We start from the raw sequence: 27732 nt of genomic DNA on the forward strand, positions 1-27732 counted from the left end.
CCAACAAATATTTCTCAAAGTCTTCGAAAAATAGGCCCAAAAACGAAAACGAAGGTCCGAAATTGACTTTAAAAAATATCAAAACCGTCAAAAACTGTTAATTATCAAAAACAATTGATAAAAAAATTGCAATAAATTTTTTAACAGATCATTGATGTTTTTCCAACTATCCACTGAATATATTCATTCACTGATATTAATCAACACCACTTGTGAATTAGACATGCCGTCAAAGTTTGCATCGCAAAGGTTTTTTATTTTCGAAATTTAATGGTGGTAGCAATTATTACTTCTATCAAGAAAAAACCAAACACAGTAGTTATGTGATTCGCATTTTCAAAATGTCGACTAATACCTGGCTCATAATACATGGTTGTCATTCATAAGGGGGCCACAATAGGTAAGCAGGAATAATGTCTCTTCCATGATACTGATGCATTGTTTTTTTTCAGAAAATTCTATTTTTGCAGTTATTAGTGAAAAAAGGAAAACATGTCAGTTCCTCAAGAAATGCATATGGAATTTCCACAATAACCATGTTTGGGCTGAAGAAAATCCACACGAGGTGCTTGAAGATCGCTTTAAACATCAGTTCTCGTTAAATGTTTGGGTTATGTTACTGAAATAATGAAAATTCAAAACTAGAATACATTTACTTCTTTGTTCAAAAATATATGCAATAATGTAAGTATTTTCTAAATTTTCCAACAAATATTTCTCAAAGTCTTCGAAAAATAGGCCCAAAAACGAAAACGAAGGTCCGAAATTGACTTTAAAAAATATCAAAACCGTCAAAAACTGTTAATTATCAAAAACAATTGATAAAAAAATTGCAATAAATTTTTTAACAGATCATTGATGTTTTTCCAACTATCCACTGAATATATTCATTCACTGATATTAATCAACACCACTTGTGAATTAGACATGCCGTCAAAGTTTGCATCGCAAAGGTTTTTTATTTTCGAAATTTAATGGTGGTAGCAATTATTACTTCTATCAAGAAAAAACCAAACACAGTAGTTATGTGATTCGCATTTTCAAAATGTCGACTAATACCTGGCTCATAATACATGGTTGTCATTCATAAGGGGGCCACAATAGGTAAGCAGGAATAATGTCTCTTCCATGATACTGATGCATTGTTTTTTTTCAGAAAATTCTATTTTTGCAGTTATTAGTGAAAAAAGGAAAACATGTCAGTTCCTCAAGAAATGCATATGGAATTTCCACAATAACCATGTTTGGGCTGAAGAAAATCCACACGAGGTGCTTGAAGATCGCTTTAAACATCAGTTCTCGTTAAATGTTTGGGTGGGAATTGTAGGGGACTTCCTAAGTGGACCGGTATTTCTACCCACGAGGTATACCGCAACTTTTTGAAACAAACGCTACCTCAGTTTCTGGAGGATGTACCATTGCTTACAAGAAATGCAATGTGGTTTATGCACGATGGTGCATCAGCGCATTTTAGATATTGGCTAAAAATTTTTCAACAGTAACATACGGAGATCGCTGGATTGGTCAAGGTGGACCTCACTTATGGCTCGATCCCTGGATTATTTCCTATGGGGCCACCTGAAATAATCAGTTTATACTACTCCAGTGGAAGATGTGGAAGACTTGAGAAATCGGATAACTGCTGAGTATTCAAAGCTTTACTTGCCTGCTTGAGAGGGGTACTGGAACTGTGCTCATTTAACACCTTCCTCTGTACCGAATCTTACAAAAAAATAATACATTCACGAAAGCTTTGGTTAGTGAGTTTTTGAAAATGAATATAAGTGTGGCGATGATAGACCAGTGCAGAAAAATGTTAGAAATACAAGAAAGAAATAATTAATAACATGCATTATTATAGAAGGTGGAAAAATGTTTTTATTACAGAAAAAATAAATTGAAATTGATCCAAGGTACAAGAGACGAAATGTAGTGAAGTTCAAGGTTTAAAAATGGTTTTCACTGGTTTTCACTGAAACATTGAAACATGTTAAACATAAAAGTTGTAGAAAATAAAAAGATCTTCATTTGTTTAAAACATTTTCCCACATTACCTTAAATTTTTCGAGGATAGATCTTTACGAATACATTTCCCAAACTTTTGTATCTAACTTTTTCCAGTAGAGAGTTTAGTTTCAGTTGAAATCATCATTCACCCCTGAAATTAACCTCAATTCATCTCTCTTACTTTCGAATCATATATACGTATATACATATCAATATATATCACGTTTTTATTTTCTTCATTACTCTTTTTATGCCGTTATTGATTTTTCCTATTCCAAATTCATTTGCTTTTGCCTACTCAACTCTCTTCATAGTTGAGAAACCAGAGTTTGTATACATATAAGAGGGTAATAGTTCAACATCTAAATTATGAGAAAAATATGTGTAAAAAGTGAACCCCCTAAAGAGCATTGAATGCAAAACCTGTGTGAAAATGACGATTGGCAATTGATTTAAATTTTATAATAGTCATTCCATAGTGACGCCCTTCTATAAAATACTGTACTCTAAGATATACTGGGTGAACCTAAAAATAAAGTACACCAAACTTGGTTAAAAATGAGATGGTCATCTTCTGATGAAGTAAACTTGTTTGGTGGATAACACGTCAAGAAAACTGTAACAGAAATGATGTGTGGGTCAATGTTTTTTGGGATTTACTATCCAGAGGTTGATGAAAGTCAGTAACATTTGTATTTATTAGTTATCGTGTAGTAAAACGTGTCCTAAATAAAATTTATTGTGATAATTGTTTAATCAGTATCAAGGATACTTTTTGTGTGTTCACTTCATAGGTTTACAGTTCAATTGGTGAGAAATTTTAACAATGTTACAGGGTCTTAATTTTCATGGAAATTTCACCCCATTAACTATACACTGTTACCAATATTCCTACAAAAGAAATCAATTATTGAACATATGGTTAGTTATTCTTAATGGATATCTATCAAACAAGTAAACTGTGAGTGAAATTTTGTAAAATCAAGTTTCCACGAACACTTTTTTAAATGTTATTTCTTACAGTATTGCGGTTCACGAGCTTATGGATAGACAAGGAAATGATAGTGTACAGTTGTATAACAATAAGTAATTAGAACATTACGGCATATGCACTTTCTAACTTTTACTTTTCTACTGCAGATACACGTAAACTCAGTTGCACTTGCAATTGGCGGATTTCAATTGAATTTCTTTGCAATTCAAATCAGAAATAAATCTAGTAATGGTTTGAAATCTGAAGATTCCAAATATTTCACAGTAGGATGCAATTTATTTTAATACGTAACTCGTAGTTATAATCATACAATTATTTAATGGTCTTCCAATACTGATGAATACTAATATCTAGAAGAAGAATTTTACAATTCAATTTAATCTGGAAATGAATGGAAATATATCTGCCGATTCTCCTTGTGCTAGTTCATATGATTGTACTCGAAATAAGTATCTTCCTACAGTTTGATATTATAATTATCAAACCTAGATGTCGCCCACTCACTGGTTGTCTCGAATACAAATTAAAGAAGAAATGTGATCTCTAAGTTACTGAGAAACTTTTGAGTAAACTGTTGTATAGATTGCATCTCTTTGTGGAGTGCATATGTAAACATTTCTCCAGTCTCTATTTATCGAGAAGTACAGTGTAAAACTTTCTTTGTCTGAATAATTATGTTGGAAATTGAGATTGCAGATAAAAATTTCAAAAATGTATTATTTTTAAAAATATAGAACGTATTTGGAATAAAGATCTCCGATGAATTGAACGGGTAAATTTTAAGGAGAGATTAATTTTTGAGAAAGAAAGTTTTTGGCCTTCTACTTTCACTTTCAGAGACACAAACTGGAAGAGAAAGCCTTTTCAAAACAACTATTTTCATATAAACATTGAATTACACGAAAGAAAATTACTTTCCAAACAAATACTTTTATATGAACGTTGAATTATACGAAAAACACATTTCTCTATTCCGTTTGTATTCCAAAAACCTTCAATATAATGTTACAGCAAATAGGTACATAGGTGGTTCATATTTACCTATAATGAGATTCTGATGACGATTATACATATATTTGAAAGAAAAGGTAACTCACATTCATATCATAATATTCAACTAATTCAACTTGATGAATATAAAAAGAGAAAGAGTTTAAATCAGCTCTTGAAAAATGTATACCGTAATTTTGAGGCATGCCAATTCTTGCCCTATAACTATGAAAAAAAATCTTCTAAAGAGAAATTTAAGAAATATCGATGAGCACATCAGCTGGTCAGTTCAGTAGACAGTTGATTAACGATAAAACCCAAGGTAAGCCTCCTTTCCCAAATGTTTCTTTCTCATCTACATACCCCTGATTAATTATTTAACGGTTTTATTTAGCTTGCCCTGTTTGTTTCTTTGTTTGTTCGGGTCAAATTTAGTAATTGAAGATTGATCTCCTTCCTGTTGACAGATTGATCTAATAGTTGGTACATACATTGAGTTTTGATGACAATACAATTTAATGAATTCCGTATCATAGTTGATCCAAGATGACCGCAGCTATAAAATGGCGTATTACATGTCTTTCCACAACTATCTCAATATGGGTATCAAATGCCAGGGCTTGACTGGAAGTATTGAAAAATACACAAATTCAAGATGGCCGCAGCTACAGAATGAAAACTTGAAAATATACTAGGTAAAAAAGTTTTTTTTTATGTTGAACGGTTTCATTGAAAAACAAGATAATAGTGATGTAGATAATGTTCTAAAAACCAAAATATAATTCGGAGGGTCCTAGGTAGCAGTCATCACACCACTCTCAACAGCAATCTACGGTATTGATCAGATAAAATCGTTGGGAGTCGTATTGACATATTTACTCAGGTTACACTACGGCCAACGGTTTTATTAATTTTTTTTTATCTGATCATTACCGTATATTGCTGAGGAGGGTGGTGTGATGACTGCTACCCAGGACCTTCCGAATTATTTCCTTGTCATCTGTTGTGAAGTGATAACTCCTTATGGGAGGGTAAACCGCTTCGTTACATAACGCGTAACGGCGCCAGTCCGTCTGTCTTCTCTTTCTCTTGCGCATACAACAGCGGCAGGAAAACTCCCCCCCTCTCTCATTTCTTCGCATGACTCAATTTTATATCAATATCAATATCAAACTGAAAATCATTATTCTCAGTGCATGAATTAAAATTATGTTTATAATTTTCGAACGCGATTTCCGGATACTGTTGGTCAGAAAATAATGAATAGGCACACTATCGTATGGATTAATGAAATGACTTTGGAAATATGTGTATTTGAATTTGAAAGAGTTCAATCTACCCCTCGTAGGAGATGGAACCACACATTCTTTGAAACTGCAATTGGAATTAAAATTGACGTATCTTACATATTGTTCATTCCTGGTAAAGAAATTTTGTGCGTTTTCGAATTGATTACCTTGGTAGTTTCGATTGAATTCTGAAATTCCACCGCATACCTAGAAAAAATTCTTTGTTTATCCACCCTCCTCAGTTATTTCCTCAGATCTATGTTAAAAATCACTACTTATTTTTATACAATTGTAAAAGTGATAAATTATGAGATCCGTCCTGTATATTTGAAAGTGAGTCTCCGTTACGAAGACACTGCGAAGTAGAGAGATTGGTATACCTCTACCACGCCACACTTTACGATTGCTCAACGATATTTGGAAACTCGCAAAGTCAATGTTCAGCTGTAACCTTGATATTGCCAAAAGTGAGTTCATTATTACAAAATTGAGAAGTGAAAGTCGATTTATGTTTACGAAGAAAGGTAAGTCGTGGTATCGCTTGCTAATGACACGATAAATTCCACGAAATCTCTAGTGGGATGTTTTATACAGGATGGAACATCATTTGTTTGAATCAATATTTACCGAAATTATTATAGCTATAAAAGAAAATAGAATATGCTCATGGAATCATTCTTAAAATAATCAGTTTCGAAGACATTTCACTATTTTATTTATGACATTGTGAAAATAAAAAATTATGTCGTCCAATACTGTCTCTAAATTTTTTTAATGAAATTCGTGAGATAAATTGAAAAGTTAGCAGTAGAGTAAACCTCTAAAATAAGAAAGATATTGAAATATTCCAAAAACAATTTCGATATACGATTGGAGAAACTATAGATGTGTTTTCTGAACTCGAAACTGGCAGTTTCAGATTCAGAAAACATGAATTTGAAACTGCAAGCAAGTAGAGCATATGAATTTGAAACTGATACCAAGCAGAGCACATAAATATGATAAATATGGCAAGTGAGATCTTGCTGAAACGTCGTGATAATGTCAAAGACGAACGGATGTTCCATTCTTGATTTATACCATACACACTCGATAATATCTATATCGAAGATTCTCATAGACAGGGTATGATGGGTTGTTTTTTCAGGTTTCATTTCGTGTTCTGTGTTCTTGATCCTAACAAGGACCATTTTCACGATGTTTCGGCAAAGTATCATTTGCCATTCTCTGTTGATGTCTGGATTTTGGACCCAGAAGTCTGTGTCCAAAATTCAGGGTAATTATATTATATTATATGACAAAATTTCTTACTTACTATCGTGAGAATGATGAGAAATTGATTTATACCAAAACAGTAAAAACATAGATGAAATGAAATGATCTGTTTAAAACAGATGAATAACATGATCTGCCAATGCAAACGATTTGATATTTCTCCTACAATCATTATTATGAGGGATAATTAATTAAATGTTCTAGATGATTGACCAATATATTTATATTATTTATAAAATTCCTTGTCAAAAGTGGGAAAAGTCATATATTGTGAATTTGTATGCCTTTTTCATATTTCAAACTTTGGTGAGTCTTTTGTAATTACTATATAATGTTTGATTCACATTTATTTTGTAGATATTCTTGATGAAGGATAAAATAAATTTCCGAAAGCTTGTATAGCAGAAAATAGTGTTCTTATAGCCCGTGGAGGAACGTAAAAGTCACCTATATAGGTACATACATATTACGATACGTAAATAATAAATTCGTTATAATGTTGGAATAAGAATAAAAAACCTTATTTGGAACCATTAATTGAAAATTGGACTTGATATGGAGATTACAAAAAAAATGGAATTGAGGGTTGAAATTCGGTATGTAGGGTAAAATCGATTTCCAAGCAACTTTTTTACGCGAAGCAAAAAAAATCTAGAATTTACGCTTTTCGTGGAATCGCAGCAGGCTGGGTTTGAGAATGTCACTAGGCCTAAGTATTGTGAAAAGTGCGGACCATGAAAGTCTACTCATCACTGGTAAATTAGCCTTGATAAAAAACAAAAATTATACATACATAAACTTCAATTTTCGAATATTCTAGTTATTTCGTTACTACGTCACAATAATTTCAACAATAACAACTTTTATTCTAAGTATTGACTGAAAAATTGAAAATTTACCATTTTCTAATAGATCAATCTATTACCAGAATTGTATCGTCCAATTTACCTGAATGTTTGTATATGTATGTATATGTGATTATTTTTCCACCACGAACAATGTAAGTAGTTTTATCAAAACTTAAGCAATATGTAAAACAGCACAATTTAACCTGTGTAGTTTCCCTGATGATGACAAAAAAAGTGTCGAAATATCAGAATTAATATCTTTGGAGTATTCTTTTTCTTAGTGTTTAAGGTAGAACTGAAACCTCTGGGGCATGATGAATCAATTAAAAATACTGTTCCCGAACACCAAAACTGGAACAATTTTGTATATTTTCATTAAACGTAAAACGTAGGACATGAAAATGGAATTATTGACGTTGAACAAACTATTTACAGTTTCAATAACTACAGCAAGTGAAGTACTTATGTCAAAAACAACTAATGGATCAATTAGAAATATATACAAAGAAATGGAAAGAACTCTCACAATCTTCCCCACTAAGCTGTGTGTCAACTATATATCATGATCCCAAAATCGAACGAGTAGTCATTTACTTCATTTTTCGATTTTGGGATACTTTGCTCTTTTTTTGGCATTTGGATGATCATCTTCTGCTCTTGTAATTTCTGCAGGAATATTGAAGGGTTGACTTGACTGATTTAAATAATTTTCTATTCTTTAAGGCATCCGATAAACTTCGAAACGTTTACTTGGTTCGAATGATACCTTTCCCTTTTCTGTGGTTTTGTAATAAGAGTTGATCGTAGTTAATTGCCATTTTAAAGTTATTTCTGAATTGAGAATAATCAACTGATGGAGTTTACCAAGCTCCTTTTCAACTTCTACAAAGTGCCAAACAGTTTTGTGTTGATAAACATTCCGATCTGGACCCTCTCTCCCACTTGAAAAAGCGTGTCGGAGGAGTAATTACTTAAGAACGTTGAGGATTATAGAAAAAAACTGCTAAACTTTTCATCTTACAATAATATTCGAACCTTTCCAGATAATATGTGAATTTTTCACGTCGAAAAACATAATTATCAAATGACGATATGCTTGGAAAAATGAGCAACGTTTACTTTGTTTGAGCTTTGTGTACAGATTGAATGCATTTGTGCAGTTACTTCTGAAATGATAGTTTTCTAATTGAATAGGACTGGCCGATTCTTGATGAAAATCCATAATAAAAGCTGATTACCTAATACAGTTTATTGTATGATTTTCACTATGAAGGGTTTTACAAAAACCGTCACACGTATTTATGCTTGAGAAAGATATTGTATAGCGAAACACATGTCGGTGGTTTTTGGAAAACCCTTCATAGTGAAAATCATACAATAAACTGTATTAATTAGTTTTTTTGAGAGTTTTCTGTTGGGGAAGAGAAGTTTTGGCTTTATACTTCTCCATCCCTATACAAAAAACGTGGGAATCTTCTAAAGAAAGTTTTCTGATTGATAAGGCCGTTAATCGATTAGGTAATTTCACAAACTACACCTTACGATTTGATCTCCACAAACTTTGAAGAAGCCCACAAGAAGTCCCAAGTCTGGTTGAGATACGTGGACGACACCTTCATAATATGGAACCATGGGAATGCAGAATTAGTATCTGAACCAGAAATCCAACCACCATTAATCGACTATGAGAGGAATCATCAAGACTCTAGTCGACCGTGCTTTCGGGCTCTGTAATACCAAGGAAGGTCTCGAAAAGGAACTAGGCATAATCAAAAATGACCTTCAACGGAATGGTTACTCCAGAGTGATGGTGGAACAGGCTTTAGCTAGAAGACAGCAAGAGCTCTACAAGGAAGAGAAGCCGCCACAACCAGTACTTGTACTTCCCTACATCAGAGGATTATCGGAAAGGATAAGAAGGATTAGGTCCAAGTATAACATCAGGATCTGCTCCACATCTGGGAAAACTATCCGTAGCAGCCTCACAAAAACCAGGCCACCAAACGCGGACTGCGATTTCAAGAATTGCATTTACCGGATACCCTGCGAGTGCAGAGAATCATACATCGGTTGAATGGAGAGGCCATTGGAATTTCGCATTGCTGAGCACAAAAAACACACACAGCGAGGAGAAACCAGAAAACTCGGAATAGCAGAGCATGTTTGGACTTATCAACATAACATTAAGTGGGCTCAAGCTGAAATCATCCACAAGGAGGCACACTAGTTTAGGAGAAAATTCAAAGAAGCCGCGTATATGTCGTCCAACAACGCATTAAGCCAAGCTAGCGAGCCGTCACTGGTTGTGACGACTTCTCTTCCTTGCGAGGCTCCTGCTGTCTTTCAGCCAAAGTTTTTTCTACCATCGCTTTGGAGTAGCCATTCCGTTGAAGATCATTTTTGATGATGTCTAGTTCCTTCTCGAGACCTTCCTTCGTATTACAGAGCCCGAAAGCACGGTCTAATAGAGTTGTTTCAGGGATTTCAAATAATTTTATATATTAGACAATGGAAGTCCGAACTAGTGAAATACTTTATTCAAAGTTCAATTGAAGTGTCAGATACAAAAATCAATTTTGTTAAATCGCTTCATTTTTTATATTTGTATATAAAATCAGGAAAATTCAGGTTTTGTTGAATCAGTCAGGAGAATCGTTGATAATTAATTTAAGCTAATCTCTTTCTATGGTGTCTATATGTTTTTTCGGGCGGATACAAATAGTTTATAGATATGTCCTTGTCTGATGGCACAATCATGAATCATATTATTTTCAAGGAATAGAAGAATATGTATGTTTTATGAATGACAAGTTTAACAAAATGAGCAGAATTGCAAAATGTCTGTTAATGAGTATATCTGATTTACAGACGAGAATTATATTCATACAAAATAACTAGTCAATTCTTGATGAGGTAGTATGGAAATATATTTGATACTTTGGTTCTGAAAAAATATTTCACAGCATATGAAATTGATTCAGGATATAAAATTAATTCAGAATTGTTGAAGAGGTAGTTTGAAAATATAATTGATACTTTTGTTTTGTAAATATTTCAAGGACATTAAATTGATTCAAAACTGTGGCATATACAGCGGTCAAATGTTGCAAATCGGAATTAAAACAAAATATATCATATATTTTACAGATGAGGCTTGAAATCTTCCACCAGTACCAGTAAACTTGAACAAAATTTCTACAAAACTCAACGAAATAGTATTTTAAAATCTAACGTGTTCAACTTAAATAAACATGTGAGATAATTTTTTCAAATATATGTTAATTAATTTTATTGCACCGGAAAAAATCCTATCAAATTATTATTCACTGTGTGAGTTTTGAAATCCTAAAAATCAAGAAATGAAATCTGCACAAAGAAATCATTTCCAAACAATATAAATATATGCTTGCAGGACTATAGATGCAGAAAAGAAAAAAAATTTATGAGATTCGATCAGAACTTTACTTCGCAATATTTTGTAACCCTGATGAAATGACCCGTGTTTATAAGGTGAGGATTTGAATTTTAATTAGTAGTCCATTCGAAAAAGTCATTTTGATTCAAAATATCACAGAGAGCTGGAAATTCGAACAGATTTTAATATAATTGTTATTTTCAACTATTCTTTTTTAATTATTCTTTTTTACTTGTTTCAGGGATTTCAAATCATTTTATATAGTAGACAATGGAAGTCCGAACTAGTGAAATTCATCACAAAACATTGTCAATCACCTTCAAACAAAGATTTTGAATACATTATTATGATTTGATATATTAAAGTCTCTTCTGATTTCATGCTGAAGAATTATTAAAGGACAGAGTACAAACATATTGGTTTGTTTCATTTTTTATGTTGCTTGTTGACGTCATTGTAGAAGTAATCGATTTTCTACAAACATAGTATGTATAATCATTCCTGAGTTATCACCAATTCAAAGGTTGAGAAGTCGTTTTTTATATAATATCCACAAAGTTCCGCATCACCTATTAGATGCAATTGGCAAATTTTTTCAACGTCGTATTCTCAGTAGGCGTAATACATGAACTATTGTGATTTTTCATCAAATAACACTAGACAACAAATAAAAAAAATTGCGACTAATATTACAAAAGCTATATTAGAGTTTGAAGCATCCTTACTGCGACTTCAACATCAAAAATTTTCCATCACGTAAAGATTTTGAGTTATATTTATTTTTATTCTATACACAAATTTTCACATATCATAGGGAAATATAAGATCAAAACAAAAAAAAAAACAATATATTTTAAGGATAACAGACTTTATTTACAATACACATGAAAAAACATCCAAATGAAGTCTTTTGTGCATAACCTTTTTGCAAATGTTGACTTTCGTTTATATGTTTCATCGTTTTTCCTCATAAGGAACCAACAATAATCCCCCATCATTGCTGCATCCCATCTGCCTTGGTAACGTTGCTCCATTGTCAGTATATCTTGGTGGGACCTTTCCCCTTGTTCGTCAACGACAGCACCCAAATTGTCTGGGAAACAATTCAAATGGGATTGCAAGAAATGGATTTTGAGAGACATCCCATGGAGTAGTTTTCAAGTAGTTCTTCTACAAGTGTTTCGTAATTTTCTACTTTCTTGTTTCCCAAAAACTCCAAAACAATTCTTTTGAAAGAAACATTACTTATTTTTTAATCAAACTGTTGATCACTTACTAGTTTTCTAATTTGTGGTCCAATAAATATACCTTCCTTGAGTTTTGCATCACTTAATTTTGGAAAAACGTGTTTAAGAGATTTAAATGCATCACCTTTTTTGTCTAATGCTTTTACAAAATTTTTCATTAATACCAGTTTAATGTGTAATGGAGGTAACAAAACGTTTTTGGGAATAACAAGAGTTATAATCTTCACGTTAGCTTGACCTGGAATATATTTATCTCTCGGAGGCCATTCTTTCACTTGATTGATTGATTGATTGATAGCACTTTATTTCCAACAGGCATTACCCAATTACAGGAAATGTACAAAGGTGTTGATGAAGATATATGCAAAACAGTATAATTAGTAAGATTGCTACAACTAAAAAAAAAATAAGTAGAAATAGAAATATATCACAAGAAGCAAAAAGAAAAAGTGATCACAGTTAAAAGGTTCTAGTCAGAAAACATTTTAAAATAAAACTTTGAGCATTGTGATTGATATCGCACATATCACATATTGAGTTACAGTTGTTACAAAGTATTGACACTGGTGCTTTCAAACTGTTATTTGTTCTGACAAGATCACAGTAGAATGTCGTTTGGTGTCTGGAATCAAGGCGTGGGGTGCGGAAGTTGATCATTTGTAAAAGAGGGGCACACTAGATCTTATTGTTTAGCAGTTTGTGAAGAAAGGAGATTGTGACAAAAAGTCGTCGTGTAGTCAGAGATATTACATTAAATCGATTCAGAAGGATAGAATAGTCGGTTCTCCTCTGAGGATATATTCCTGTGACCTTGAAAGACAGATATTTAAAAAAAATTTTTTGAACAGCATCAATATGATGTATGTGGCAATTGTAAATTGCTATATTAATACGCCGTATTCTAGTTTAGACCTCACATAGGCATTAAACAGTGTTATAATCGTATTAATGTTCTTGAATTCTCTGGTACTCCTTATAATGAAGCCCAACATTCGATTCGCTGATGAAATAGCCTGATCTATGTGGGCATAAGAAAATTCTATTATATCCTGTTTTATAGAAAATGATGAAATGTAACATTTCGATAAGTTCAAACGTAAATGGTTCTTGGAACACTAGTCGAATATTAAATCGATTTCATTTTGTAAAATTGAGCAGTCTTCATAATTGTCAACTTTGTATAGCTTTAGGTCATCAGCGTAAAAAAGTTTTGGACAGTTCATCATTTTCGCCAGGTCATTAATGAAAAGCAGAAGCCTTGTGGTACCCCTGAGCTAGGTGTGTACAAAGAGGACTGAAAACCTTCATGTTCTACGTATTGCTTTCTGTGAAAGAGGTAGCTTGTGAAAAGATCAATTAAACTTCAAGAAAAGCCAAACGATGATAGTGGCTGAATGAGGATGTAAAAATCAATTTTGTCAAACGCCTTTTGCATGTCCGTATAAACTACGTCAACTTATTGCTTTTGGTTTAAAGCATCTGAAACATGTTGCGAAAGGCATGCAAGATTGGTCACACATGACTTTTGTTCCACGAACCCATGTTGATCGTCCGATATTATATTTCTGAACTGCAAAAGGCATAGAAGAGCGTTTGTCACTTAACCAGTTACTTAGATTTTAGGCACAGTTTTGGCAACATAATGTGAGGAGCCCAATCCCGATCTTGATCATCAACAACACATCCAAAATATTAATGTAAGCTACTTTGGTCATTTGATTAATTGGCCGTTTCTGCGATTTTATTCACAAAGATAACACTAATATAATACTCTTAATATTCGCGTGTTTGCTCACCTCGCTTCTCTAAAACTAACTCACCACTACTCGCATTTTAAACTAATATTGATGATCCGATTATCAACCTGCTACTTTTATAGCGATTCCGTATTTCTGGTATTTTCTGGAAACTTGAGTATCGGAAGTTCGAGAAGCGGCGTTACAAGTCTCATATACAGCAGAAGCAGATTCGAATATTGGGCAGAGCCGCTGTGTTGCCAGATTTTAAACAATTCCCTCAATTTAGGGAAAAAGTAAATTTGGAGTGTCGTGTTCATTAAATTTTTGTGAAAAAAATCATAACTCAACAATCTTACATGTTAGAAAATTTTTACTATCATTTTCGCTTTTAGGAACCAAAAATTAACAGAGAACTGCCTACGGCATTATAGTCGTAAATTGGCTATAAACTTGTGTAATATAATTTTCATCATCTCCTGCAGACGCCAACTGGGTTGTTGAAGCGCGTCGAGAAGAGTATTGCATTTCTAGTGATAGGGAAAGATGATTGATTTGTAATAATAGATTGATTGAAAAAATAATAATATTGACAATAATAACATTATATTGAATTATTTATCGAGAAAGTTTGATTCTGATTGATAATCTAGTGAAATATTACTCTAACAGTAATATTGTTTCAGTTTCTTTTTCGTCTTCTTGATGGATTTGTATCAAATGTTTCAGAAAAATGACGGATCCATTATTTCGTTAAAGGTATCAAAAGACTTATTTTCTATTATATTCGAGTCAATATTGGAGAAACATTTGTTTTAGCGGTTAGTACAAAATGGTAACACACTTTCCGCTAAAACTTTTTTTGCAATTGTAAAAAATGCTTTTCAAAGTTTTTCTAATGCAGGTGAACGTAAAATTTGTATTGGCTCTAAAATATTAACAATAACCTTTAACCCCGGTTTTACCCAGTCACACTTCAGCATATTTGCTGAAGAAGCAGAAGCGGATGTTCGTGGAAAAGAAAGTGGTTGAACTATTTCTCTAAATCATATGTTTATCACAAAACCGAAATATCTATACCTATATCTATTCTTGTATATGAAGAGAAGAAAGCTAATTCCGTTTGTAATGATGATTTGTGGAGAAAAGTTAATATTTTCATATACTTCTGGATATTGGATATTGTTGCTTTACTGCCTTTTGAAAATGCTTATTTAATGTCAAGTCCAGTTATTGCATGTGTGGATAAAATATGACTTCGACATTTTGGATACCTCATAAACTCATTTTTGTTTGCACTTGAGTCTTTGCATGTATGAAAAAGTAAAGATAGTTGCTTTTGTTGTACTGATATGTCAATTTCTGTTTCAATGATAAGGACATCCAAGTTATTATGAGGTTTAATCTTTTCATTATTCTGAACATTATTTTGGTAAATACAAATTATAAAACAACAACAAAAATTAATTGGCGCTCCGGGCCGACTTCATTGATTCCATGAGGTTGTTTCACTGAAATGTTCAATTGTGAATTTTTCAGTAAAAGTTAAAATTTCCCGAGCTTTGTTTTGAATATTAACGAGGAATTTTTGGTTTGTTAAAAGTGTCATAAACGACATCAAAATATGAAGATGCCTTGTAATCCGACGACGTTGTTCCGCAGTTTTATAATTTTATGGCATGACCAAACTGCCTATGTACATACTGAATGTATTTATCAAAAATAACGTTAAATGTTTCTTTTCGATCTCTTCACGATATAAATCATATTTTAAATAGAAACGGTTTATTTTTACTTTTTCTATCAGTCATACTGTGTAGGAATCCTGTGAATTATATCTGAATTGATTCCATTACGAATGTTTGGAATACAAATGGATAGAGAAAAAAGTGTTTTTCGTATAATTCAGCGTTCATATAAAAGTATTTGTTTCGAAAGTAATTTTCTTTTGTGTAATTCGATGTTTATATGAAAATAGCTGTTTTGAGAGGGGCTTTTTCTTCCAGTTTGTGTCTGAAAGTTACTTCTTTGCATGAGCTACACATTTTTATAGAGTTAATTTTTTGAAACTGAATTCTACTTTTTTTTCTTTGGAAATTCCCACATTTTTTCAATCAAGTTGGAGAAGTAGAATGTCAAAAACGTCTTTTACTAAAAACGTCGCAATTGTATTATCATTTGAAATGTACAGGATTCATATAAATATACCCTCTCATCATGAACGTTTATGGTGCCTCTTCATAGATAAAAAAGGAGGTAATTTGTCAGTTCATTCTAATTTCATATTATTTTATATTGGTACTATCATTTTAGTTATAGAATCACTAATTCCAACTTTGAGAGCTTCACAACTATTACTTTTTTCTGGAAAAAAGCCTTTCAAAGATAAAAACATTACGGTAGAAACTGTATATAGATATGTAGTGTTAGGAATCACACGTCAAAAAGTAAGACCTCGTTAGTCCTTAGCTCGCACAAGTTTTTCAACTTCTGAGAGTTGTTTTTCGTATGGGGGCGACAGCTGATTAACGGAAAAACAGATTTTCAACAGATTGTTTTAACAGAGCATATGTAGAATTTTCTTCCCGATACAAACTGAAAAAACAAACCTTTTCGAACTAACTACTTCCACATGAACACTGAATGTAAGAAGAACATTTTTTGAAAACAACTACTCCCATACTCGAAAACAACTTTTTTCATTCAGTCTCTGCTACAAGCATTCATTATGGAATCAAAACATATATCATTTACAGGAACAATACAAAATATGATATATGGAAAAGTATTGATATAAAGAGTCATTTACATGGAACACTATAAACATCAATGATTTAATTCGAAGTTTCAAGACAAGGCACTTATCACCTCACCAGCATCATTTTGAAAAACATTACAAGACGAAGCGCATTACAGAAAAATCTACTCTTGTCATGATGACATTCCAGGCTTTTTTTTTAAATCACTTATTATCACCGACAATTCTACTGTATATTGATATGATTTTGTTAACCAAAAGGAAATGTTTGGAAAATATTTCAGAAACGAGAACAATTTTTGTAGATAATTGCATACCGACATTTTTGACCTTCGAAGTTCAATATTACTCTGACACACATAAAAGATTGATGTGGATTTGTTTATATTTATTTAAAACATCGTATTTAAGAACTACACCAAATTTTAGCTCTATGTGAATGATTGTAAGTTCAATACTTTTTTCGCCTATCAATCAATCAATATTTGAATACTACTGGAGTTTTTTCCATACACCAAACCGTTATTTTAACACCTCGACACGCGTTTCGATCACCAAGTGATCATCTTCAAGAGGAAGATCAAACTCCTCATCCAAGTGATCATTTTTCTCTTGAAGATGATCACTTGGTGATCGAAACAAATGTCGAGGTGTTAAAATAACGGTTTGGTGTTGGGAAAAAACTCCAGTAATATTCATCTCTACATCAAAGGTTCCAAACAGTGCATCACAAGTACAATCAATATTTATTTCAATTTTTCGAAATGGCTTACATGTATTGGAATCGTCAATTAGTAGATAGGTAAAGTAGAACATTAAAATGAAATTTACATGTTCACTATATTACAGTATGGTTAACTGAAATGGAGATTGCTAGATGATATCAGTTTCCAGGTTGAAAATGTCCTAAAACACCTCGTATCCCTGCATCATGTAATCACCATTCAGATAGATTTTGATGTCCTTATGATGAGTTGGCTCGTGCACTGAAGGTGATTGAGTTTTCTATCGCGTCTTACAATAAACAAGACTACTTCTACGTCATTCGCAAAGAAAGAACAACGCAATATTTTATACGCGCTTCTCTCAAACTCATTATTGATTAAAATGCAATGATCTACGCCACTCATAATATCAGTTCAGTTGTTTTGAAGGTACCGAAGTTTCTATTCTTTGCATTCATGGAATACACTTTTATTTTTTTGACTAGCTTTAGGAATGAGATGTCCCAATTTATGTAACGGTTAATTTTTGTAACTAATTTACTACTTTTCAGTGGCTTATAGGGAAGACTAATCGAAATTAATTATATATGATGCTTGAAAGGATTGTGGAACTTCAAAATCAAAAAAATATCAAGAAAAATGATATATATTTGGTCAACCTTATTAAACAGGGAATCATAACTAGTGAAAAATATGAAACACCTAGATTAATTTCGAAGTTATTCATTTTTGGTACTTCTTTTTTTTCATTTAGAAAAAAATATTACTTCAAGCACTGTCGCAAATATAACTTTTCTGCCTGAAGAGAGAGAAAGTTTGAATTTATGTGTAAATGTGCAAATATTTATTCAACTAGTTAATTTGATCCCCCAGTTTGTATTTAAAAGAAACTTCTGAGCATGATCCACACATATCCGTGAAGAGTTTTGACTGGTATAATCAATTTTTCATCTACTTTCCTACTTTCTATATATTCCTAAAAATATTCCCTTTTCTGAGTAATCGGTAATGTTCTGAAAGGTAGATGATTCAAATAGTTGAGAGGTGATGGAAATGTCTAGAATTGCTCGTCTAATGAAATAAGTCTCAGAAACTGTGATTATCTGAAAATAATAAATTATTTAAATTGAAAGGTGTATATTTTTATGAGAAAAGAATTAAAAAAAAAGGTTTTTGGATTCCACTTCTCTATCTTCATATTGAACCGGAAGTTTGTCACAATTTTCTGTATGAATCTGAAGAAGTAGAAGCCAAAAAGTTTTGTTTTCCAAAAACTATTCTCTTCTAGAAATATACCCCTTTCAATTTAAACAATATTTCTATGGCTGACATTAAATCAAATGAGCGTATGAATGTCATTGAGTACTTATTGTCATCGTGTCTAAAACTTTGACATTCCCCTTTAAAAATGATACTCGTAGTGTTCCACGTAATTGAAGTTTTATATCGTAGACACTGAACGGGCAACAGTTATTTTCGTATGATTCAATGTTCGTATGCGAAACTAGTTATTTCAAAGTATTTTTTCTTTCGTGTAATTGAATGTTCATGGAAAAGTAGTTATGTCGAAAAGGTTTTTTCAGTTTGAATCTGAAAAAACTTCTGTGTGTGCACTTCATATCATAAAAACTTCTCAGTGCAGATATTTTCTTCTTCTTTTTTTGCTTTATTCGAAAGTTTCCCCAATTTTCGTAGCTCCATTTGGAGTCTTGATTGTGTATCATAATCAAATTTCTAATAGCTTCAAAAGTTTTTCATGATTTTAAAAATTATTCACACAAAGTGAGTAGGCATATATGGAGACTGGCTGTACATCAAATTATCTAAACGAACAATTCGTTCAGGCCTGTCGGATATAATCCAACGCCCTTCGTGGTATTAGCCAGGGGACGAGTTGGTTTCTGATAGGTGTCAGTCCATTAACCTACAGTGTAGGTAATTTGAGCCTGGCCTGAACGAATTTTTCTTTTAAATAATTTGGGCCAAAATTATGTGTCGTGGAAAAACTCAAAGATAGATTTAGGTACCGTATTGTTAATTGACATATTAACAATATTTTCGTTCATAGCATTATTGATAGGTGGGTGATAATTTTTTAGAGTAACTTTATTTACCAATACGTACTTCTTCTGATGAGTTGAATTTGTCGGAAAAAGTAAATTTCCCACCTCGAGTATAGTATATAGGTGAGTCAATTCGAATGGCATAAAAACTAAATAGTTTCCGAACATCGGCAGTTTCTTTAATGGGCAGCGTAATTTTTTTGTGAGAATTAATTTTATTTTTCATAAACCAAACGGATTTTTTCATTAGTAGTAAAGAGTAATGTCATTAGTCTTTTATTTAGCGGTTCGGATTGACATTGTAAAGACTATAAGTATTGACAGTAGCTCAAAAATTTGCATAACCACTTCTAACAAAAATTCAAAGTACTTCAATTATTCATCACGGTTACCAAAATATTTTAAACAGGTCACTTTCCTTGTCACTGAACTGGTAAACCTTTGACCTGTCTTTTCTTGTCACTTAATGTCAGTGTCATCCTATTTCTTTCCTTTCTAACCATCGAAGCATTTCCATAATGAGAACTCACGTTAGTCAACTCAAAGATTCTAAGTCGAGGAAGGGGGTGTGTACATCAAGGTTACTTATCTATTTATCGGTTATATATGAGGATTTGGTTAGGTGCTGACGTAATTGTTACTTGAACTGATTCATATCCTCGGAAGTGAATAGTGAATAAGTCAATATTTATTTCGCACAAAATTTTTCTCCATAGAAGATATACTTGATATATCCAATAAATACACGTAATAAAAATGGTACATCGTTAACAATAGATACAATTTTTTAGTCAACCGTAATCTTATCATTTAAATATGCGACCAACAGGAAAAAATGTTGTTTTTTTTCGTTCTTTTGTTTTCCTGATGATAACGAAACTTGAACAGAGGAATTTACTGCTTTCTTAAAAACATTTCAAGATCTTTACTACACTTAATGTCAACATTTGTTTCTATTGACAGTCATGGTTTCAACGAGAACATATTTCACATCTGTTCGGGGATGTGGGTTGGTTGAATATGGAATCCAGACGAAAATTTCATTCTGGGTTTATTTGGTCGAGTGTGAATAGGTGTGACCCACAATAAACCCTTGCGGGTTCCGGTGGCGGGTCGAATAGACCCACTCACTTTGGACCTAACCTAACGTAGTGCGGCAAGCCAGTATGATTTTGAGATTCGAGAATACAGAGGGCATCATTCCACCCAGGATTCCAATAATCAGAACAATCATCTTAACAGAGTGATTTGGAAAGAGTCTGCGTTCGAAAAGAACGTCTCGATATTTCATCCATTTTTCCTCCTCTTTTCGGACGATATTCGTCTCGCCAGGAGCTGAAAACTCCACGACAAATATCGTTTTGCTATGGTGGTCGAGAAGGACTATATCAGGCTTATTAGCTTGTATGAACCTGAGGGTGGGAAACGAATAGTTGGATTAGATATAGGCCGAGACCGCATATGCTGGATATGCTGACAGCAAGTGCATTAGGGTCTTGGACGCCTGTTGGTAGGCCCTGCACCTTGTGTCAGGAACCTCTATACCCATCACGCGACTGTGGCCAAGGTCTTATTATTAACTATCGTTATGACTGAACGATAAGATAGAACGGATTGAATATATAATTTTCTATGAAAGGGAGGAAAATTGTATCGTGACTATAAACATTTTCCGATACATTTCACACCATCATGAAAGAACAATTTATTTAAGGTGTTTCAAAATTGGGTTACGTAATTTTGATTTCATCAGAAACATAACTGAAATTTCATTATGAGTAGATGTGATAAATAGTTCTTGAAAAATAACAGATGGTTACCAAAAAAATTAAGAAGGGAGTAGAGTGTGGATGGTACACAACAAGTGATGGAAGATGATTTTCTATGAAAAATAAAACTCTGTGTTTTTTATCACTTTTATTTGTAAGTATCATTACGATAAAACTGAGTTTTATTGTATTAGTTTATATCAGTTTGAAAATGACCATATAGGACGAAACTGCAGTAACGATAGTTACAAATGAAAGTGGTAAAAACATAGAAAGTTTCATTTCTAATTTTTCATGATGATTTGCTATCACATAGTAATGGCTACATCAATCAATTTATTGATGCTTTCCTAGTTGAAAATCAAATTCTCTCCATATCAGGTTTCTTTCGAAATGTTACTTCAAAAATACATTTTTGAATTAACAAACTCTTTTTAAAAAGTGGTTATTTTAGGTACATATTATTTTTGTCGTACCTAACAGAAACAAATTAATCAGAATAATTCAAAAATTGATATTCTTTTCTTTTGTCATCATTAATGTGATGAAAATACATTAATAATGTAATTATTGCCATTTCGTTTTTAGAAAATAAATAATCAATTTCGTGTTGAAAAATAACTTGAAAATTAGTTCGATGAATTATTCCAACTAAAAAGATTTTTCTAATTAATAAACGCCTAGCTTTCACCTGCGGCTTCGCTCGCAGGTAACAGAAGAAAATAACAATAAATGTAGAAGAATCTCAAACAGCTGAAACCATAGTCAATTGGATTGGATTGGATATTATCGTGACTGTGAATAATACAGTGCGACGGTACGGTACTAAGGGTTGGAACTTCATTACTGGAATGCTAGTATCCAGTAAAGTATCTAGATTTTGAGATTTTTTTGACGAATAAATTTTTTATCTTACATAAAAAATAATTTTTTTATTGAAAAGTTTCCTATGTTACTGCTAATACCTCTCTAGCGATAGGGAAAGATGAATTTCGATATTGTTCTTTAATAGACATTTTTTGTCTCCGAAATGAGAGTAAGGCAGTATTTCTGTGTCCTACGTACTAGAAAACTAGATAAATACTGATAAAAAACATGCCTCAATCGAACTAAGAACATTGAAATGTTCCTGAAAGGCTATGTTCAAGGTTTCTTTTTGAGGTTATGCATGAATATTCCTAATATTTGAAAGAAAAGCATATAATATGTACATATAAGGTTTGGAAATAATATTTTTTAAAACTTTGAAACAATTTTATTGGTTTTTCTTCATAAATTAATGAAATGTGGTATCAGTTCAAAAAAGTTTTTGTATCCATTTCATGAAAATGAAATCAAAATTTCACCTGCAAGTAAAGTTATGGGGTAGAAAAAGTTGTGAGAAAAAGATTGTTCACGAACTCCTATTCACAAACTAATACGGTCATCGTAGTATTAGATAACGCTTTTTCATTAAGAATATTAATTTTTTTTATTTCAACAATTTATCACAGTTCTCAATCGTGATCAAATCCCTGACAAAACTACGAATCAAAAGTTGAAGGTACACCGCATCTTCGAAGTATAAATTTCTGATTGTTTTTAAGCAGAAGACGTGAATAGCACCTCAGCCCCGTGTTTAAAAAAAGTACTTATCGAAGATATGCAACTCACTTCTACTCTGACTCACCCTATAAGAATGCGGTTGTTTACCAGAACTGAAATGTCATTGAAATTTGAAACTAATCAGATTTACTTCTCAGAAAAATCGCTGGAGGGCGCCATAAAAAATGATGACAGCTAGTTTCTTTGAATTTTTTTCAGATATTCTCTTTTGTTTGTATGAACTACCTATATTTTTCAAAGAATTCCAAAAGATGGCTCATTGAATGTGTAATTCTCGATAATCTTAAGGCTGTAAAAACCAGTACCCAATTCACAATATTTTCTGAAAAGGATTATTAACCATTATTCAATATTTTACTATCGAAAAAAAGATTCAAGTATTTTCCATTAAGACCAAAAATATGAATCATATTTCAGTATTTACAAGTGTTTGAGGGTTCGGGAATTGCAAACACCAGAAAACTTACTTTCTCTATGGGCCTGATAGTTGCCAGCTTCAATGAAAGTCGGGAAACTCATTCTCTCTTAATGTTATTGCAGTATTCAAAAGTTTTGAGTGCATGTTTCCTCGATATCATCCGTGAAAACGAAAATTTCACGAAAATGCGTTCTTGCGATGTATTTTATGGCGAACAAAAGCATCCTCCGAAGACTTAAGACTGCACCAAGCCACGAAAAAATCCAGCTCACCTAAAGTAAACATCTCTCTCCATTGATCACATTTAAGTTCCATTCACAAAAATCTCAAAAAAAAACACGCGAAAAATCAGAAACAACACTGTTTCAAGTGCAACAACTTGACGGATATGAATTCCCCAAGCACTCTACGAACACGTGAGCATCGACGAACGAGAGTACAAGTGTAGCTGTTAGAAAGTAGGCGGGCCTTCGGCAGGTAAGTCAGAGTGCAGTGCGACCGACCGCGTACGCTAACGGTAAGAGTTGTACTACAGAAACAGTTGAGGAACGCTAGGCAGCATAATCCCAGGTGAAAAGTAGGCCGCGGACTATGAGATTGCAAGCCGATCCAGCTACCAGAAAGATGGGAGTAGTGGAGAGAGCGAGTGGGGTTTATGCACCGGCAGCCATCTTCATACTTCTTTAAATGGTTGTTGAGCAAGGCGCTCTCTGCATGACAGAAGTAGGAAACAACTTGCAGGTCGAGGTTGGCACGCGGAAGATTATTTCCTGCTGGCCGAGGGTTCGTAGGAGAAGGTGCAACTGTAACTGTCGAATGTACTTTTGCTGGATACTTCAACTTTCCAATTATTTACTTATTTTCTACAACAAATGAGCTTGAAATGGAAAAAGATTCAGGAGAGATTGCTTTCATTGAACACAGCATGATTACCAATCATATTATATAATTTATAAAATAATAGCAGGGCAATATTTTTTACCACATTTTTTATTGAATCATCTAAGGTAATATACTGAAACTAATAAAATAAATTTTGCTCAGAATGGGCAATGAATTCTCGTAGAAATAAATACTTACTTACTTACTGAATATCGTTTTCATTGTTCATAATTTTGAAATTGTACTTGCATTTAGTTTTCAATTTTGCCAGAAGCTTATGACATTACATATCCATAGATAGTGTATAATTTCACTAAACTGGCAAAAGTATGAAGGTATTCACCTTGTTAGCAACTTGTAAGACGATCTATCATAAAAAACTATGAATGTTGGTATAGGTACAATAATAAAACATTCAGGCACCTTTTATTTGACATGAAAAGAAACTCTAGTATTTAGTACACATTTTATTAGTTCTCTCTCCCAAATATAAATCTCAACCTCAAAATATTTTCAAATACGTTTTGAGAATAGAAGTTTCGTGGATTTGAAACTCATAAAAACTTATATTCGATATAGCATTTGAACAAAATACCAAGAGGTTGCGTATAAAAATATTTACATTAGGCCTAATGAATAAAAACAAAATGAAAAAAAAACCTGACCCCAGTAATTAGGCACCGTTTCGGTTTGTTGAGCTTCTCATAAACTTAAAATTGACATTGAAATCTTATTAATCATAAGGTTTACTATGGAATTGCTAACTAGCAACTTTGTGGCGACCGCCATAATGGATTTAAAATGACGTCGGAATTTCAGCTCAATCGGTCGATATCAACTGGTTCAAAATTCCGTTTCTAGATTTGTTCTACAGGTGACATTGAATGAGAGCTTGTAAAAAATATATGACTTTGAGTGATAACCGGGCAGATTTCAAAAATTTTGAAATCCATATCTTACTGGTGCTACATATCCAATAATCCCTAGATATTTATTATGGAGTAAAAAATTAAGGGTCATTTAGTAGATCCTCTATTTAAATTGTATATAAAATAAATGAATTAAAATTCGATATTTTCAACTCCAAAATTCCAGATATACCGAAAAAAGTTAAGTGAATCAGAAAAAAGTCTGAATCCATATAATATATCCAAGTCATTATGCACAACTTTCGATTACCCCATTATACTATCTTATTTGAATGAATTTTTTTGTGGAGGAGTAAATGTCTACTGCTGTTTTTCCACATTCAATCTTCCTTAATCTGAAAAATAAACAAAGCTGCATCAATATAGAATGTGGGTCATGGGTTTAGAGAACGGAACGGGATTATTTTCAGAAACGTAGGCATTTTGAAAAAGTCAAGTAGGTATTACAATTTTATTTCGTTTACTATTTATTTTTCTCGTAGAGAAAATTTTTGTAAACAAGTCACTGACTAATTGGATTCTTCAGTGGGTTATGTTACGATTTCACAAGTGAATATTTTGCTAGTTTTGAACTTTCTGGAAGGGTAACCATCTAAAGATATACATTTAATTTTTATATATACATTTAATTTTTTCCACAGATGATTCAATTTGTAGGCAAAATTTGTAAATTCCACAAGTTACTTGAGATAATTTTATCTCTTGATTATTAGTTACTAGCTGCCGACTTCGCTTATGAAGTGGTTATGAGATTGCATGGTAGTTAGAATCAAAATTTAAATTATAAGAGGTCGGCAGATTCTGCTTTATATACGAATAGATAGCTCCATCCATACAAAAATGACTTCGAATGGTTCACAGTGTTTAAGAAAATTCCACAGCAATCGATACTCTTCTGAAATATTTTACAATGTTCTGGTAAGTTTCTGGATATTCCAGAATGTTCTACAACATTCTAGAATGTTTTGTGGAATACTCTCGAATGTTCTGTTATAGCACTTTCTAGAAGGCGAAACATTCTGATTCAAAAGCGTGCCTTTCATGTGGAAACGGAAACCTTTTTAATCGAGGGGCGTGAGAAGGTGACTACAACATTTATTTACACAATGATCTGGGGTAGTTTGGAATATTCCCGAATGTTCCACATATCATATTTCAGAATGTTCTGGGATATTCTGAACACTTTCGAGTATTCAGCACTGTTCTGAAATTTTCTGAAGGCGAAACTTCCAGTCCATTCAACTTCAAAAGCACGCCCTTCAGATGAGCTGATGTGTCAAAAAAATGTAGGCATATATATTCTAGTACCCACCCGTACGAAGCCTGGTGGTGGGTCGCTGATTTGAAATAAGAGCAAGAGCAAACAAGAGTGAACGAGCATTCTGCATCAATAATCGTCTGGTGAGTACGGGCTAGCGAGCGAGCGAACGTATGCTTGTTCGCGTTCAGAAAAGATCGAGAAGAAGGCGGTACATCAAAAGGTGCTCGCACAAAGTAGATGGATCAACTACGACTACGAACTTGAATATATTCGGTCTGGTGTGGACGAGATATCAATATGTCGAGCAAACACGAGCGATCATGAGCGAACACGAGCAAACATACAAGAATGCTCGCTCATGCTCGCTCGTACTCGCTTTTTTGGTGAATACACAACTTGATGTGATGTCGTAAATAAACACATTTTTTGCGCTTACATTGCAAACGCTGGCTGAACCCTACGAGATGTATTTACCACTATTATACCCCTTAAAAATATCAACAAAAAATTGCGCGATGGTATATTTCTATCTCCTAGGGATACCCCACCCACAATAACCATTTTTCATCCTCTGCTTTTTACGAAGAGATTTTAAGCAATACAACATTAATCCGTATCCAATTAAGTACCTTAAATATATTGTGCATTTAATATAGATCAATTGGTCCTTCACAGCATGTGATCTAAATTAATATTTGAGAAAATATTACAAATTAATAGCGGTTGCGGCGGTACCGGCCGCGTGGCCGGCGGTGCGTGCAAATAAATAGCGTGTCGAAGGCTGCGTTTCGCCCTGTAGCACTTCATGATTAGCAGCGATCGCACGCGTCCATTTAGTATCAGCACTGCACCCGTGCGGAGCCGGGGCGGGTCGCTAGCTGAACATATATACCTAAAATTAAATGATTATTGTTAAATTTTACTTACTTTCAGCATAAACTTGTTTTTTTTAGAATATATGCTCATATGAGTACTAGATAATGTAAATGAATCATCATCATTCAAGGGTGGCGTTATAGCTTTTCAGTTAGAAAAACTAAGGCCTGATTCTAGCTCCGAAAATTCCACTGCATTTCGTTCATTACCTTTCTCAAACAAGTTAAACACACTGTGAAAGAGATCCTTGAATGTGGCTATTCTTATTGATTGAATAATTCCAGGAAAAAAGTTCAGAGTATGACCTAGCAAATGCTTTCCTAAAAACTTCTATTTTATTTGATAGATAGAAAACTCTGAACATCTTTTGAGATTAAAAATTCAATTTTTCAAAAAATTATTTGAAGTCGTTGCTGAAATTTCAAAATGATATCTCTGTTCTCACAGTCAACGCATATACCACTGACGATGTTTGCCGCAGTAACAGATGAAACGGTACTACGAGTTCAGTTCGACCGGCCTACTGACCCGGATTTTTTTTCTAGGATGTAGGCCTTCGACTGCTCGAATAAATTCATTTTCCAAAGAGATACATCATTCACCATAATTAAAAGTACAATCATTCTATTTTTCTTCTCTTTATGT

The 27732-nt window shown here is 33.0% G+C and overlaps 1 protein-coding gene across 5 annotated transcripts in view; it reads right to left on the reverse strand.

Moving 5' to 3' along the window:
- Hr4 (nuclear hormone receptor 4) overlaps positions 1-27732 on the reverse strand; it is a 236092-nt gene that overhangs the window by 74054 nt on the left and 134306 nt on the right. For 2 of the 5 annotated variants that reach the window (XM_074177112.1, XM_074177115.1), the window contains exon 1: positions 23412-23689. The exons of 1 other annotated variant lie outside the window; for it this stretch is intronic. In XM_074177112.1, the coding sequence (XP_074033213.1) occupies positions 23412-23454 (43 nt within the window). In that variant the 5' untranslated portion in view covers positions 23455-23689. Of the gene's footprint in view, positions 1-23188; positions 23690-27732 lie in introns of those variants that run through there. 2 more of the 5 variants (XM_074177113.1, XM_074177111.1) reach the window with 1 other exon arrangement.

This window comes from Leptinotarsa decemlineata, unplaced genomic scaffold (genome assembly GCF_025532065.1).
Source record: "Leptinotarsa decemlineata unplaced genomic scaffold, Ldec_3_MD MMD2_tig00002159_RagTag_RagTag, whole genome shotgun sequence".
Classification (NCBI taxonomy): Eukaryota; Metazoa; Arthropoda; class Insecta; order Coleoptera; family Chrysomelidae; genus Leptinotarsa; species Leptinotarsa decemlineata.